Source organism: Apostichopus japonicus, chromosome 20 (genome assembly GCF_037975245.1).
Source record: "Apostichopus japonicus isolate 1M-3 chromosome 20, ASM3797524v1, whole genome shotgun sequence".
NCBI lineage: Eukaryota > Metazoa > Echinodermata > Holothuroidea > Aspidochirotida > Stichopodidae > Apostichopus > Apostichopus japonicus.
The window spans coordinates 26,303,825-26,321,283 of NC_092580.1; the positions used below are offsets into that span (position 1 = coordinate 26,303,825).

Sequence of the window (17,459 nt, forward strand, 5' to 3'; positions counted from 1 at the left end):
TAAATGTTTTAGCCTAATGCCAGCTGCTGTTTGTTTGTTTGAGAGGTATTTTGTCTTGTATCGTTGTTACTCTACTTCAGGTGTATATATGAATGTATGCTAAGAAAATAAGTACAGCTCTATCTTTCCACATCATTGTCTAATTTGTAGTCAAAAGTTCTTGGAAAAGACAGTTTGTAAGAATTGCCTGCTGCTAGTGTTTGCAAAATGTCTCTACAGTTTCTCTCAACAAATGAACTATTATCCTTATTGTTAAACCCAGCTTCATTATTGAGGCACACATAATTTGGTTCTTCATAGACTACGTGCTCAACATTTCCAATGCAATGGCTACTTTGGACACCAGAGAGCAGTGCATCTATCAGTCAAAATGAAAGAATAATGCTATAGTGCTTCAAACCAAGGTTCCACTTTGGGTGACATTTATTTTTAATTACTCTAAGCCTCCCAGCTTCCTTTTCCCTCTCCCCTCCCCCAAAGAAGCATTGTGAACTTTTAATTTTTCTGTCATCATTAGCAAGGAGTTAATATCATTTTCCACCGTCGAACTGACTGTTTATCTTCAACAGATTAAAATGACCAATACTCTTCTAACCGAGCAGGCCATGATAAAGGTTTTGATTTAAATGACGGTGGCTTGTAGATGACCTTTAACTCTATATGTATATATTTCAACATGTCCCGTTACAAAGGCCTTTGGTCAGAGTAAATTCTGAGAACTAAGATTACGGCTTGCTACTAAATGAAATGTAAGGAATGGTTACGTACTGTAGATGGATGAACCAACATATCAATGGTTTAACCTATGTGTGGATGTATAAATAACCATTAGTTTTAGAGGTTAAAAGAATTACAATCTGGGGTGATTGAGATGCATTTCGTTGATGAATTCTGTCTAATACAGTATCTGCCTTTTTGTATCATCTAAGAGACAAAAACTAGAATATAAACAATTCATATATACAGTATGACCATTAACATCGGCCACAGCTCGGTCAGAGGTAAAGTTCCAGAGGTGATCGATATCAAAAGTCTTTAGATGACCTATGGCTGTGTACGATATTCTATTAAAGTAATGCAATCAAGAACCCTCGCCAGTTCCCCCCCCCCCCCCTATTTCCAAGAAATTCAAATGAAGTTTTGGAATGGTAATATAGTTTTTAATAATATTATATCTCTCCATATAGATTATATGAGAGATGAATAAAGTTCCTAGCTTTCACACGGTGAAGTCGGTATCTGGCAAGATAAGTAAACCGTCTCCCCCCGACGACCCCTAACTCCTGTCATCGTGACCTGTTTTATCTCCGACTGAAGCGTCGATCCAAATTAGCGGTTTTGGTTTCTCAGTAAAAACGACGAGACCCTTTGTTTTTGACTTTGGTCTTAGATTAGACTGTAAAGCTCTTTTGCTTTCAGCATACCGTAGACGGAAAGCCTCGATAAGGCATTTTGTAGGTAAACAGTAAATCATTGATTCAGTTCCAGCCGTGACTTCGGCAAACGTTTCCATAGACCGTTCAGCCACCGGTGACCTTTGAAAACTACATTAACCTGTCATTGGCTGATTTTATCATGTTTCAACATTTCCCTATCACCTCTCTGGTGGCGTTTACTGCCCTAGCTTTGCGGATCTTCCATGTGCCCACGAGGATGTCTCAAGTGAGCTGAGAATGTTAATTTTGATTTTTGTATCAGCGTTAAACATTCTGGGAGGTCGACCTCGTTGCGTGCGGTGTGCTGTTGCTTTTTTTTTTTCTCTGTCTTCATGTTGTCCTCTTCGTTTTGCAACAGCAAAGTCAACTGGCTGCAGATTATATATTCAAATTTATGGAAATAAAAGCAAGTCAAGAATTGGGGGGGGGGGAGAAAAAGGTGAAAACTCACACTCCAATTGTTTTTGTAAATGAGTGCTTACAATTACATGCTCATAGCATTTGCTTCAGTATATGGATGCATGGAAAGCATGCACACTGTAATCATGCAGCAAAAAGCTGAATTCCACCCACAAATGCTGATATGCTGTATCTCCATGCTTCCAATGTCTCTGCATTAATATTGATCCAAGGTGTGTTAACATCATGAATGTTAACACGGAATGAATGTTTCTTTTAAATTTTCATAACATCAAACAGACAAAACAGGAAGATTATGTCCAAAGACATAACACATCTTGCAATGTATTAAATTCAGATTTAATTTGCGTGCCGTAAATTTTGAAGCTTTGCAAGTGAACTGTTAACAAAACATTGTATGACAGTTGTGGGACGCGAAATTCTCTGTATTGTATTAAAGGAATTGTCTGGTGGAAGATTTTGATACTTTGTCCTTGTAGTTATTATTTTTCTCTTTCTAACCATGTAAAAATTGTCCCCATTCGACGTTTTCTTCTTGTAGAAATCTGGTTTTCAAATTCACCAGTTTCTCACCAAAAGTACCGTTTGTTCGAACGCTTCAATATGGTGATTGACGTAGTGCTTGCAGATAGGCAAAACAGGCGACTTGAAGTTAGCACTCCCAATTCCGCAGCAAATTAACTCACGTGTAAGCACATTGAATTGCCTCATATATATAACGTACATACTCGCGAACGTATATACTACGATGCTCAGTTGGTGTACTTGTATAGCGTTACACATAGTACTCACACTCAAACCACAGTTCATTAACTGTTCTTCGAAATCGCTGAAATAAAATTCACGGATCAAATTAACAGTAAAAGGAAACTTATAAAGTATTCGTTAAACCGAAAGATGAAACTTGGCGGGATCGATGTCATCGCAGAACTGTCCGATTGTAAACGTGAGAGTAGCCTATACACGCGAACATTCTTCGCGCTGGAGTTGGATACCGCGATGTATAAACAACGAAGAGCCTGCTGTTAAAACTTATCTTGTGTTACACAAAGACCACGAAACCACCGATCTACTACATATATTGCGGCTTAAGGAGTTTTTTAAATCATATCTAATTTATAAGAAATTTCACCGGAAATTATTGAAGAAATTGATCGAATCGTTGTCAGAGCAGAATATAGCACTGAGAAGCTTAGGCTTCGCAGAACTGTCCGATTGTCAACGTTTGAGTACAGCCTACATGCGAACATTTTTCGCGTTGGAGCTGGATAGCGCGATGTATAGCCTGAACAACTCAGAGTCTGCTGTTAAAATTTACCTTGTGTTACACAAAGACCACGGAACCACCGCTCAAGTACATGGCGGCTTAAGGAGTTTTTGAAAACATATCTAATTTTTAAGAAATTTCACCGGAAATTAAGGAAGAAATTTATCTGTATACAAACGCTGTTTTTGTTGTGATTACCGTATAGGTACTGTGCGGAGGGTGGGTTATGACGCAATCTGCTATGGCAGAGCTGACGTCACGTATTGTACTGTTCAAATCATATTTGAAATGTCTATCCTTAACGATTAAAAAATCGTTTCTCTGTCAAACGCAACATTAGCGTTCTCATACTTTGACAACATGTTTGGAAAATTATTTACTATTTTTTAAGGTAACTTCTTTGGGCCACCAGACAATCCTTTTAAATGGTCCATAGGTAGAGAATTATGAGTGAAAGTTAAATTGTTGTAACCAGTGAGACATCTCCGTTAGAGTGCCGTAATTTAGCAACAATCTATCCACTGATGCCAAATGCACTCTTTTCAAAGAACCGCACAGTCTATGTTGTGTTTGTGTGGGACAGCTAACTATAACAATCATGGCATGCTTCAAACAACACACATGACACCACGCTGATATAGTTAATGTATACCGTAGGGACGTACCGCTACTGTAAGTCATTTAAAATTTAGGGCTGATTGGAAAAGTTAAAGGTAATAAAAAGTTTCAAGTTGACACAAATTTGTTTGGATAGGCGCAAAATGATTAATATGTGTTCAGTGAAGCAAGGTGTGAAGTTGACGTGTAAGTTGAGTTTATGTATGTTAGGGGGGAGGGGAGGAGGGGGGGAGTTGTTGGGAAAACATGATATATCCTTACCGACGTGAGGCACTCGTAAACGGTTCGGTGAGGATGACTCACCATATAAAAGAAAAGATCTAGGTATATCTGTAGTGTTAACGATGCTATGTTATAAGACAGTGCAACTAAACTGTGCACCTGGTCATATCAAAACAAATTTATTTTAACTGATTGATAGATGGATCAGATATCAATATTAACAGTGTGATGGTAATATACTGATCTATGCTCATCATTTTTGGTATCTATATTTATTGATGGATTTATTGATGACTGTAGTTCTCAGTAACTTTGTGAGGATTACTGATCTATGCTCATCATTTTTAGTATCTATATTTATTGATGGATTTTTTGATGGACTATAGTTATCAATAGCTGTGTGATGATCTCTGATCTATGCTCATCATTTTTAGTATCTATATTGATGGATTATTGATGGACTATAGTTATCAATACCTGTGTGATGATTTCTGATCTATGCTCATCATTTTTAGTATCTATATTTATTGATGAACTGATTGATGACTATAGTTATCAATAACTGTGTGATGATTACTGATCTTTGCTCATCTTTTAATATCTATATTTATTGATGGATTGATTGATAGACCAGGTTACCAAAGAACAAATTCAAGCCCTCCAAATGAAAGAATTTTGAAGACAAACATAGGCTGTTTCAAAACAAGGATATAAATGTAAATATGAACAGTGATATATATCGTCAGAGTGGAGCCCATTTGATTACCTGGCCCAGGAGACCCCCACCCACCCCCTCCTCCCCCTAACAATATTTGGACACAAAATATCCAACTTGATGTAATACACTATGTAGTTTTACTACAAGCTTATAAATGGAAAATATTACTATCATGCCGTTTGGTCACATGATCTCCAATTTTACCCCATCTTTTGAGGTTGTGTTAGGAAATTTCGCGAACAACTACTGTATATATGTATATTTATTTATTGATGAATTGATTTATGGTTCATCTGATATCAGTAACTTTGTAGTTGATCATTGTTCATCTTGAGTTATCATTAGAAATCTCTGATAATTGATTGGTGGAACTTATTGACCATATATCCCTATTGAACAATTGTGTTCTACAGTTACTCAAAACTGCTGGTGGTCATGTACAGAATGTAGGTCTTAATAGTATAATAAACTATATACTATATACTTTTAATAAACTATATACAAACAGAACAATCTGGAAATCACTAAAATGCACATGTGTGTTTGAAAAGGGATGCATCATTATATTCTTGAGTGAGTTTAAACAGTTACAGTTAAATATTCACCTTTTATAAAAATTGCTTCTATCCAGAGTAATTTTTCTTTGTGCCAGATATGCTCTGAAAGCTTGATGCCCAATTGGGAAAAGAGTAAAGGGAAAGGAAAAAAAGCAGAATTATGGGTCAGCACTCACAACCCCTTAAAAAAAATAATAAACTAATATAATACAAAGATTCGAATAAGTGCGCTCTTTAAACCACAGTGGCAGGTGCTCGTGAACCTTGGACTGCGACAACTATAAAAGCTTGTAAGGGAATCCATTGACAAACTTTACCAAAATCAATGAAAAAATGTAATTCTGAAGTGCTCTTTGGCCTCAAGAATTAGTTAAGGTTGGTTGCATGCAGCAAGTAATAAGCAGGGGGAGAGTAAATTTAGCACGAGATTACATTGTTTGCTCAATTTAAGGCGGTTATCTCGTTATAAATATATATAGAAAGAAGAAGAAACTGCTTTATGTATATATATGTGTGTGTGTATATAATATGTACATATACTGTAGGTACAGACAGGAAAATGCAGAGATTATTGTGCGGAAGTTTCTGGGCTTAAATATTTTCACATCGTCATGCAGTGATTCGAATATTGAATGTTTCGATGATTACAGTTTAATTATAGTTGAAGCTGGGTGGGACAACCATGTTTCAAGTTAAAGATTTAATTCGCTATTTCTCCTTCACGCATGGTGATGCTATTTGCATTTTGCATTACTCACGCGACGTGTTTGTCCCAATTTGACGCCCCTGTGTTCGTAACTGTTACGCAGGCGGAAGCGAGCAAATCTCCCTGAACGGTGCTGCTCGATTGGTTATTTGCCAGTGAATACGCCAAAATCTTTGAAATGACTTTCTCAAGTGTTCGCAGCGCAGAGATAACAGTACGACACGAGTACTTCAAGCAGACCTATAGCACCATACCAAGATGCTTCAGTATCAGTATTTTCACTGTAATTGCATTGTTTTTCGTTTGCTCATCATTCTTTATATCCTGTGTTTAGGGCCTCCTACATGGACTGGGGTCTGTAAGGATGTCGTCAGGAAGTGAAATTAATATACTTTTTTGTATTTCCTCGACAAAACTGATCAATCAGTCCTTTATTAAGTATAACCATTTAGTTTCTTGTAATTTGAGGGACTTTAATGTTCACCTTTTACTGTGTTGCATTTGAAAACCGACCCATCTTACTCGTTTCCTCAGGGTTAACATTTCAATCACCTGTCTTTTATATCTTTCAGAATCGAGAATATGTTGAGACAGAGTACACGTACAACGGCATTCCATTTTCACGATCTCTGGGTTCTGTCGGGCATGCAGACAGCAAGAGTCACTCCATCGGTTCTACGCAAAAGCAGAACAACAGTTCTTCACCGAGCTGCTGTGCCCGTTTCTCCCGAGGCCAGAGGTACGAGGCGACTTCCACCTCGCCCGAGGAGTCGGAGCTGAACGAAGTCAAGGTAAACACTTCAAACTCGCCCAACACGCCCAACACGCCCACGTCAAATTCAGAGGATCTTCGACTTCCATTAACTTCTGGTAACTGCACCCATTCCTCTCAAACACCTCAAGGGGTGACACCTACATCTACCCCTCTCGTGGACTCCACCACGATGCCCCCGAATTCTATAAATGCCACAGCGGTGGTGACCACGCCAGGGTCGAACGTGGTACGAGTGTCCGCCTTATAGCCTACAACTTCCCAGTGGGATTCCATTGAAAAAGCAAGAATTCAAAAAACTGATGCAATATGTAAATCTGTTACTTGGAGGTAATTGGACGACGACGACGATAACCGGTGCTCCGATAGACTACCCATCGATTCCAGTGATCACGAAGGGCGCCCTCTCGTCCTTGGTGTCAGAACCTAGAGGTTGCTGCTCAAGTGTCATTGATGACCAAATATGAAGGGATTGGCGAGAAATTGAAATGACCAAATGTAAAATTTTGTTCCGTACGTCAAAGAGTTGATACTAGTCATATATTAAGAGAAATAGCTCGAGGCATAGATAAGAAACTAGATGCGTGCTGTCGTTGTGACTTTCGCAACCGTTCTGGTACGACACATATGTACCACAACATATTTCATGTGACTAATACCTTTCCTCGGTACACGTAACCATTTTCCCTGAGACTGCCGACTTGAGGCAGTGTCAGCTGTAAAGATGTCTGCTGGAGTGTCCTTACTGTAGACCCTGGGAATCCAGGTGGGCTGTAGCTATATCAGTGTCTACTAACACTTCAGTATGTAAATTAGCTATGCCCTATACTAACCACTTAAAAGCTGGCTCTACCTAATCATACATGGTTCACGTTTAATGTGGCGTTCATAACTCGTTAATAATATCCTGCCATCTGTGCAATCGTATACCCATGCTCACTCACACAGTAATCTGTCGTTTTTTACTGTGACCTCATATATCTTGTGCAATTGGACAGTCGTTATAATTATCTGCACGTTTCATTTTTTTTTTACAATTTATGACTTCCTAAAAGACAAAAACCATGTCAGTCCAGAATCTTTAGAATCCATTTGTTGCTATGACAGATATGATTCTGTATATTGCTCCTGGGTGACAACTTACGGTTGATAAAGTTTACCAAGTGGTATATATATGGGGTGCATGTTTTATAGTGACCCTAGGCATTATGCAGGCCCTAATAGCTAGGCTGGGACACAGGGATGGGGAAACCTTATGTGCCTCACCTCCCCCCCCCATGTGTGCCACCACCTTGTGTACAAATACTTCACAAAGTCAAAAGATGGGAAGATGTTGCTCATCCTGAAAGTTTGGTGCCCCCTCCCAAGACAGAATTCCTGGCTACGGGCCTAGCTATAACTTAATTACCCTGAGGCATGTGTTAATCATACTATGACTTGAAGTTTTCATGTGTTACAAGTTTGTATTTTGATATCATGTACATGCACATATCGGTTTAAACATGCATGGAGCCGCACAAGGTTTGCCTATTCCACAAATGTGAAACTTAAATAGTACAATTATTAATAGAAAGGCTAATTATACTCGGCCAGCAGATCTTTTCTTGGACTGTGGGTGTTTGGATTACCACTGTGTGAGTCCTGTATGAGAGTACTTCCCATTACTCGGTGGGTAAAGGAGAGCGTAACTTTTTCGAAGACAAACATTTAAAGAAAGAAAAAAACTGATTATGTCTTCCCAAATATTCACAGCTGTAAAGCATACAGTATTAAATTAAAACAAAATATTGGTTGCCATGGGGATGATTAGTCTGTCAGTATCATCATTAGGACAACAGTGAAAATTGGTAATCATTTAGTGAAGCCATCAGAAGTAGCAATTTCCTCAAGTTCTCAGCCTTTTGACCATTGAAGATCATACATGTGTAGTTCAGAGTAGATAGATAACTCATCAGTCATGTAACCTGGTCAATTGTAGTATCTATGCCCTTAATTCCTAGAGAGTTGGGGGTTACTCGGACATAGCATCCTCATGATCATAAAACGTAAACTGTTTCGATGCAAGGAGACTGGGATTGAAGAATGGATCAAGTTGCTTGGGTTTTCTGTCCAGGCTTTATCTTGGATGGCTTTTCTGAAAACAAACCTATAAGCTTTGCAAGTCATCTAACTTAAGTTACTGGATACACATAGTTTTCTCTCCCCCTCCCCTCCCCCTCCCAAGCCATACCATACAATCTTAGCCTTGCCCCTCCTAAAACGCCATCGTTTACTAGAAGGCTCTGAATTGGAATAATGCTGATATGATAGTTAATACTTGTGTAGTTTGATAGTCTTATTGTATATATATTTTTATAGGCTGGATGTAAGAACAAAACCCAATTCTCATTCGAATGAATATGGGAAGCTTTAGTCAGTTTTGTCATTCGAATTGATAATAACAATTTTATTGCGACCGTGGCTGTTACAGTCTATATTTTCAGAGCTCCTAGTCTGTGTGTTTCCACCATGTATCTGTTCTCACTCAGTGAGTGGGAGCCATTTGAATATTTTCAGCAGATCCCACCCCACCCCGCCCCACCTCATCCATGTGAGACAAAAAAATAATAATTGGGTGGAGCCAAGAGGATCAAAAACAGGGTCTAAGTTAACAGAGACGTTAATGATACTATAAATGTTTAGGACATTATAGTCAATATTTTTCATGTGCATCCATGTAATGAATGCAACGTTGTATTTGCCTAATGTGGTTTCATTTTTTATCTACTCTCGTTTTGGGAATTTTTTTGTTTCCTTTCATTTTAAGTTTTTGTTTTTGTTTTGTACATAACCATTATTTTTTAATTTTAAGCATTTGAAGGAAAATGAATAATATTGTGAATTATAATCATTGCTCTTCCAGCACTTAAACAGTTCTGCTTTTTCAGTATTTTAAAATATTTCATCATCACCTAATTTGATATATATATATATGGAAATATATATATATATATGCAACGCTTGGTTTTCTGTTTGGTAAACAAATCTGTTTTATTGACTATATCATTATGATATCTTTATGTATATATATATATATATATATATATATATATATATATATATATATATATATATATATGTATATATATATATATATATATATATATATATGTATATATATATATATATCTGCTCTTTTTAGGAAGAGCAGCTCTCTCTCTGTCTATACATATATATAATATACTAATGTAAATTGAAGGAACTTGTGTACATATTGAGAGATTTCATAACATTTTTTTTTTTTCAGTTTCATGTTTGGGTTCAAACCCCTTACTTGGATAGGGTGCTTTCATTTCATTGAATTTTATTTCTGACACTTTCATCATTGCATTAATGCTACTTGAGAGTGTATAAGATATCTACATATATATATATATATATATATATATATATATATATATATATATATATATATATGTATATGCATATGTATATGTATTTGTATATGTATATATATATATATACACATTTATATATACATTTATATCAATTCCAGTCATATTAAATCATGTCTTTGGTATATAATTTATTGTAAACTTTCTATGCACAAAAGATAATTGGCATATGTGTACATTTTTCTGGTAAAACAAAGTATCAAGCATTGTTGTGCAGATAGGATTGTTAAATGTTTTATTTATTTCACTGTGGTTTTTTACCCATTTGTCCATGCTATCAACAGTAAATATTTCTATCATTGACTTCAAAATTTGGGGGGGGGGAATGTTATTATTTTGATCAGATTCTCAACTAATCATTCTTGTCCCTATACTTTATGATCTAATAGAGCAACTAGCCGCTCTACCCTGCATCTGAACAAGCAACTAGCCACTCTACTCTGCATCTGATCAAGCAACTAGCCACTCTACTCTGCATCTGATCAAGCAACTTGCCGCTCTACTCTGCATCTGATCAAGCAACTTGCCGCTCTACTCTGCATTTTATTCTATGCCACATGCTTTACTGTCAAAACAAAAATGAGAGAAAAAAAAAAGGACAGAACAAAAGAAGAAAAGTTTATTTTTTCAGTCAGACGCATAAAATAACCGATTATAAAATCAAACTTATTGCAACAAAACTAAGAAAAGGTTCTTGTTGGGATCTAGAGCTATCTCTATTATTTTTTAAAAAGGTCAGAAAAGCTGTCAAAATACTTGAAATCTATTTGTTGCTCAAGATTTATCCAGTTGAAATATCTTGAAATTCATTTTGTGGCAAGATATGACAGACTCTCTTCTTACGTTTCTTGATATTGTAGTTATTTTTATTGCTTTGGCAAAGAAGATGGCAACATGCAAAACGGGAGGAAATTGTCATTTCGGCATGAGAACTCATGCGATCGGTAGAAGAGGTTTTTTTTCTTTTCTCAGAGTCTATACTGGCAGCAATTAATAAATAGATATATAGGCAGTTTAGTTCACTGTCCTATTTGTAGTGAGACATGTTTTTTATGCCACGGCGGTAAATGTTTAGATGTTCTTTGACATATTCTCTGGAGGCTTTCATTCTCTCTCTCCTGCTCTATCTCTCTCTTACGCGCTCTCTCTCTTCATCTCGGTGATCGCTGTGAAGTTCAAGAGCGTGCTCTTCTCTCAAGTTCAGGAAGCATTTTGCAGATTTTGTTATACATGCTCGTTCTGCTGAAAGACAAAGTGAAAACGATGCGGCTTGTATACGGGCGGAGGTTTCCTCTAGCGTTTAGCATCAAGGTTTGATAGAGAAACATGTCCGTTCCAATTGGCCCGATCACCATGCTCTCGAAAAAGGAAGAAGAAACACCAAATGCGGTCTCTTCTAAGCCACTTTCTTGTAAAACGTTTGTCTGAGAGATTAAATTGCTATGAAGCGATGGGAGGGCTTAGTTACTGTTCAAAATATGTATAGTATTTATAACAAATTTATAGCGATATGAAACTTTTCAAAAGGAGTTATCGATGCAGAAGTGGCTACATTAATTCTAGTTTGTCAAAAATTTGCCAAAGGAGATAAAATTTGGGTGATCATTATTAACTGACTGTATCAAATGCTGACAGACTATAGAGTGCATTATAGTGACATAGGAACTGCTAGATGGGTGCACAAAGCTAAAGAAATGACCACGTTTCAGGATCTGAGGTAAAAACCTGTGCAGGATTTACTGTGACAGTATTTGCTTTAATACCTATTTGAATGGTATTTATCATTTTATGACAACCTTTGTGTTGTGTTCCCAAGTTTAAATTGCGATGTCAACTAAAGAAAGTCAGTTGCATTACTTGTTTAATAGCCACCACCTCAACCTACCACCTTTGATTACAATGTTTGGTAGAAATAATTGTTGTAATTTTTCCAACTTGATTGCTGCGTGATATTTATCTGTATGCATTATTGGGATTTCAAAGAACAATATTGTTTGCCTAAGCAACGGGAAGGTCATAGACGGGTCACACATCCATTAATAGATGAATGAACATAAATGGTAAGAAAACTAATAACATATGCATTGGATCTCATACCTCTATGGTACCCGAAATCTTTTTGTATTCATTTTTGAGAACACAAAATGACATTGAAAGAAAATGAAAACATCTGTGTACTAGTAAATAATTTAACACATGTGCAACTATGTATGTCATATTCAAGGTCAACTCCTAACAAGGCCAAATAATTCAAAAATGGAATAAAAAATATGTGGCAAACAGAAATTGGAACTTGACCTCCGTGGTTGTGATGCAGTGTTTGTCCCATCTGCGACTTTACGAACAACCAAAGATGGGATGTTTGTCATGACTGTCAATGTTTGCAGAGTAAATCATTTGGTTAGCAAGGATTAACTTTGTGGGTTGATTGCTGAGATTATGCATCACAGCTCTAACCCTCACGATACTCATACATGGCTACTGTTTGTACCCATGTATTTCCCTTTGTATTTCTGGTACTCATACATGGATGTTGTTTGTACTCATGTATTTCCCTTTGTATTTCTGGTACTCATACATGGATGTTGTTTGTACTCATGTATTCCCCTTTGTATTTTTGGTACTCATACATGGCTTCTGTATGCACAAAATGTATTTCCCTTTGTATTTCTGGTACTCATACATGGCTGTTGTTTGTACTCATGTATTCCCCTTTGTATTCTGGTACTCATACATGGCTACTGCATGTACTCATGTAATTCCCTTTGTATTTCTGGTACTCATACATGGCTTCTGTATGTACTCAAGTATTTCCTTTGCATTTCTGGTACTCATACATAGCTTCTGTATGTACTCATGTAAGTTTTCTTTGCAATCTGGTACTCTTTAATGGCTGCTGCTTGTACTCATGTATTTCTCCTTTGTATTCCTGTAAATACACATGGCTACTATTTGTACTCATGTATATCCCTTTGCATTCTGGTATCCTTCTGTGCACCCACTTGCACGTGCTTATATTAATTAGCATGCCAATTGTCTTTTGTATTTATATATATATATATACAGTATACCTGTAATTCTCGGAACTAGTTTGTTTCTTTGACTGTTTTTTGTAAGGAATAAATCATATGCAAATTTATAATATATCATATATATAAATATATATGTAATTGAAATAGGTTTCTATAGGCAGAGACGAGCGCACGTAACAATATATGAATCCTACAAAATCATGTAGCATATATGTTGTATATATTTATATACATACATATATATATTGTATGTACATGGCAATATATATATATATATATATATATACATACAACATGGCTACCTGACAGTAATGATATATCATTAGTCAGTGATATTATATGATACATTGGATTAAACAATTAAAAGAAGATATATAAATATGACGTTTGCATCGAAAAGAGCCTTTTGTGGAATATTATCAATAAGTGCTTTGATTTCATATTAAACAGATATTTAAAACAATGTAATAGTGATGTGAAAAAAAACAAAATGTATTATACACTAATTGTATACAAACCTTTATGTTTGTAACCTGTTTACTGTTTACACCTAGTCTCTCTATCTCCAAGTTTTTCAGTTATAATTTTATTTTTGTCCATTCACAAACTTGATCAGAGTATGACACTGAGATGGAGACTACATTGTGTGAGTCTGTAAATATCTTTAGCTCCTGGTGGGATTCTTTTTCAATCATTGATACATATATATATATATATATATATATATATATATATATATATATATAATTTCTGCTTTTTCTTGGAAGTTTGTCATAGCCTTTTCTGATGAGGTATGACTGGATCTGTTTAGCTGGTGCAGCAAGCATCACTGTATAGATTTATATTAAATCTGAAATTATACGGTTCAATAAAACTTCCAAAGAAAAAGAAGGAAAATGATGCAATAGAATTGTTTTGTTTGTAACGAGTTTTACATGTGAGATAATAAAACCAAGTTTGATTGTCCGTCACACAGGATTTCCATTTAGTGTAATGTCTAATAGAGGGCTGGAACTTGATTTCTAAGCAGGACACACCATTTAAATGAGGAATAAAATCTCAACCAATCATAGACTACACTTCAAGACACACCCTCCAGTTGACCTCCCTCCCTCCTTCCCCCCCTCCCTCTCCGATCTCATCGACCCATGACATTAACTGTTAGCGATGCAGGTAACCCCTTCTAATTATCCTAGCTCCTTTAGCTGTATTAAAAATTTACATCAGTTACTGTAGCCTGAGTGACATAATTTTGATGTTACTCGGTTGAGCAAGCCCGTGGCAGTAATGAAAAGGCCATTTGTGTTGGGAATGTTCCATTCAATGTCGGTGATAATTGAATGAATTATTCCAAACTGACTGAATGGACATAGAAAGTCGTGAAAGACCATGATGGCCAAGTATTTTTTTTTTGTGGATACGTTGTTCTGTTCTGTTGAAGACAGTTCAGGGGTGGACAACATCTTTCCAGCTCGTGATTTTCATTTTGCATGTACATTTGCTGAAAATCGGAGGCATGAAAAGATATACAAAAAAAAGTTAAAGGAGACGAAATTTATAAACAAAGCAACGTGCTCTTAATATTATATAACAGTTTTCTATTTGCGTGGTATGATTATAAAAAAATATTTGAAAGTAATACCATTTAACCCCCACCCCAGAATCCTTGTACCATAGTTAATAACAAATGACCTTAAAATTAAATGAAAGTAAATATGAATGAGAGAAAACTTACGACAAAAATTAACGAAAAACGTGGGTGTCTGGCAAATATTCGACGATACATGTTTTAATTTTCTACCGCCTGGTTCAGAATTGTCAGACTGCTTATGTACTCTCTCTGTTTCCATGTTCTTATACTCGTTTAACATATTTTATTGATGATTCATCTATTTTACATTTCTTTGTTTTGTTGAGGAGGGTTTTACTATTACAGACACTTCCTCTTTGCAATGTAACATAATGTAAAGGGACTAAGATGGTTACATTCTTCCTTTTAATTCCTTATTTTTTGGTATGAGGTGAAAGTGGAATAAATGTTGAGAAAAACAGCTTTTCTCTCTCTCTGTTCTCTTCGTGTAACAAATGTGTGATGATCTCAAACACCCCCCCCCCACCCCTCTGCCTCCCCCAAAAAGTTTTTACTTTTTTGCCTATGACCCAGGAGTTTTCAGGACTGAGCTATGATGGCAACATGAGACCACCCACCCCTTCCCCACCCCTCAGAATCAATGCTCAGAATGCTAGTTTCGACTTAATGGACTTCGACAAGCTACAAAAACTATTGATAACATTTTCTGAGGTCTGGATAAAAAATAACAGTATTTGGAGTCTGTAGAAACAGATTTACTAATCTGCTCATGGTGACAATTAAATGTATTTTTTTTTTAATAAGTGTTGAGGTGGAGTTGGGGGTATAAAGCAAGTCATGGAGGGACCAATAAATGAGCAGGTCTTTGAGGAAATTTGAATTCACCATCAAACTGTCACTGTTGCTATTCACTTTGTCCTTCTCATATGTATTAATTCAGTGGGGAGATGTAAAGTACATTTATATATACATTTATATATATAATGTACAGTTATATAAATATGTGCCCGTAGCCTACAATACTCCACAGAGCACTTTATTATAACAGAAAATACACTTATGTGTGTTATGTTTACGTTACTCCTGCATCCACATTTCAGTAACTTTATTGGAGGACAGCACATCTCAACCAAAGCTGTCGATATTGTTACGCTCCAAAGACGATTTTGTCGTCCATTGATTCATGAACACGATCTCCAGCTCTATAATTAATAATGACAAGCACACGACTCCGGATAATTCACCCCTCACCATCGAAAGTGAGCATATGCGAGAGTGAAACTCTCACCGTGTAGGCAAATATTCAAGATTCAAAGGAAGTCAATTTGGTTCCTTTATTGAAACAATTTTGATTGGCCAAATGGTTTTTGGGAGACCAGAAGGACTTTACAAAAGACTCCACTAGGAGCTGACTAATAGCTCACATAGCACTAAATTTGTTAGAGATAATAATTTAGTCTGATTGAAATGTGCATTCAAGAATCATTACCCACAAATACTTCTATGAAGGGCCTTCATTTCAGCCACAAAGGAAATTGCATTTTCTGGTGGCTCTCGATCGGCAGACAGTGGCTTGAAAGTCAATCAATACTAACGGACATCTGTTGTCAGGCTTTAATGAAGCTTGGTTAATACAAATCAAGTGAGAATTAAAATGTAATGAAATTAACAATGCACACAAGAGTAATGTAAGTCCAGCAATAGAAGAGGGGTGTGTGATTGTGGGATGGGGGGGGGGGGGGTTGACAGCAATACAAGGTTTTATCTGAAACCTTTATGTCTTCTATTTCTAGGTTATTGATTACCTTATTAATAATCTCCATTACGGTGTGTGTTAATTACGAAAAGGAATTTCAGAGTAAAATCACACCATCCATGTGGGTGTAATGCACAATACACTCCATCATTAATTTGTCACAGAATTTTTTTGGTACCTTCCTAGAAAATGTCAAATATTAAAATGTATCAAAAAAGTGACTGACAACTGATAGGTGTACAGATTAACTGTTTCACTTGTATGGCCACTATTAAGTGTAGGCCTATAATTTTCCCTATTTTGTGTTCATAATGTACCTTATTGAAACATGTATCCAACATTATACATAACTGTAATATAGACACATGCGATTGCTTGCATATTTTCTTTAGGATATAATATTGCGACCTAACTTTTATAATACATGGATAGTTTATGATGACAGCATAACATCAACTCCTTTATACTCAGATATGATGCACATACCAGCTACAAGCAAGCATTTATCAACATATCCAATGGTTTCATTTTTTTAACAAGCCTGTCATTGAACCTCTGTTGCAAACTTTTATGAAAATACAAGTTTAAATTCTATTCGTCTTCATTTGGGAATTCTGATGTGTTGGCTGAATGAAATTGGATTCTCAAGTTTTCTTTGGCGACTTTGTTTACGATATCTCACTGAGGGAATTACCATACTACACCTGTTGACATGTTTACGACTGGAACATGGGTAACGTAATGTCAACAGACCTGGATACTGAACCAGTTCTTAGTGATGATGTGTAAGGTATAGTGGACAAACTGGACATGTTAAGCAATTGTCTCAAAACTCACGTGTGATGAGAGTTTTTAGATGCCACGATGTGTGAGGTTGTTTGAGACCAGAGGAAGAAAACAGCCAACCATGCACAACATGAACATATTCTG

At 36.3% G+C, this 17,459-nt stretch overlaps 1 protein-coding gene across 1 annotated transcript in view; it reads left to right on the forward strand.

Annotated features, from left to right (window-relative positions):
• LOC139961137 (potassium voltage-gated channel protein Shal-like) overlaps positions 1 to 15,233 on the forward strand; it is a 123,597-nt gene extending 108,364 nt beyond the window's left edge. Inside the window, exon 5 of the mRNA XM_071960054.1 lies at positions 6,517 to 15,233. Coding sequence (XP_071816155.1) covers positions 6,517 to 6,966 — 450 coding nt within the window. The 3' untranslated portion in view covers positions 6,967 to 15,233. The remainder of the gene's footprint in view (positions 1 to 6,516) is intronic.
• The last annotated feature ends 2,226 nt before the right edge of the window (positions 15,234 to 17,459 follow it).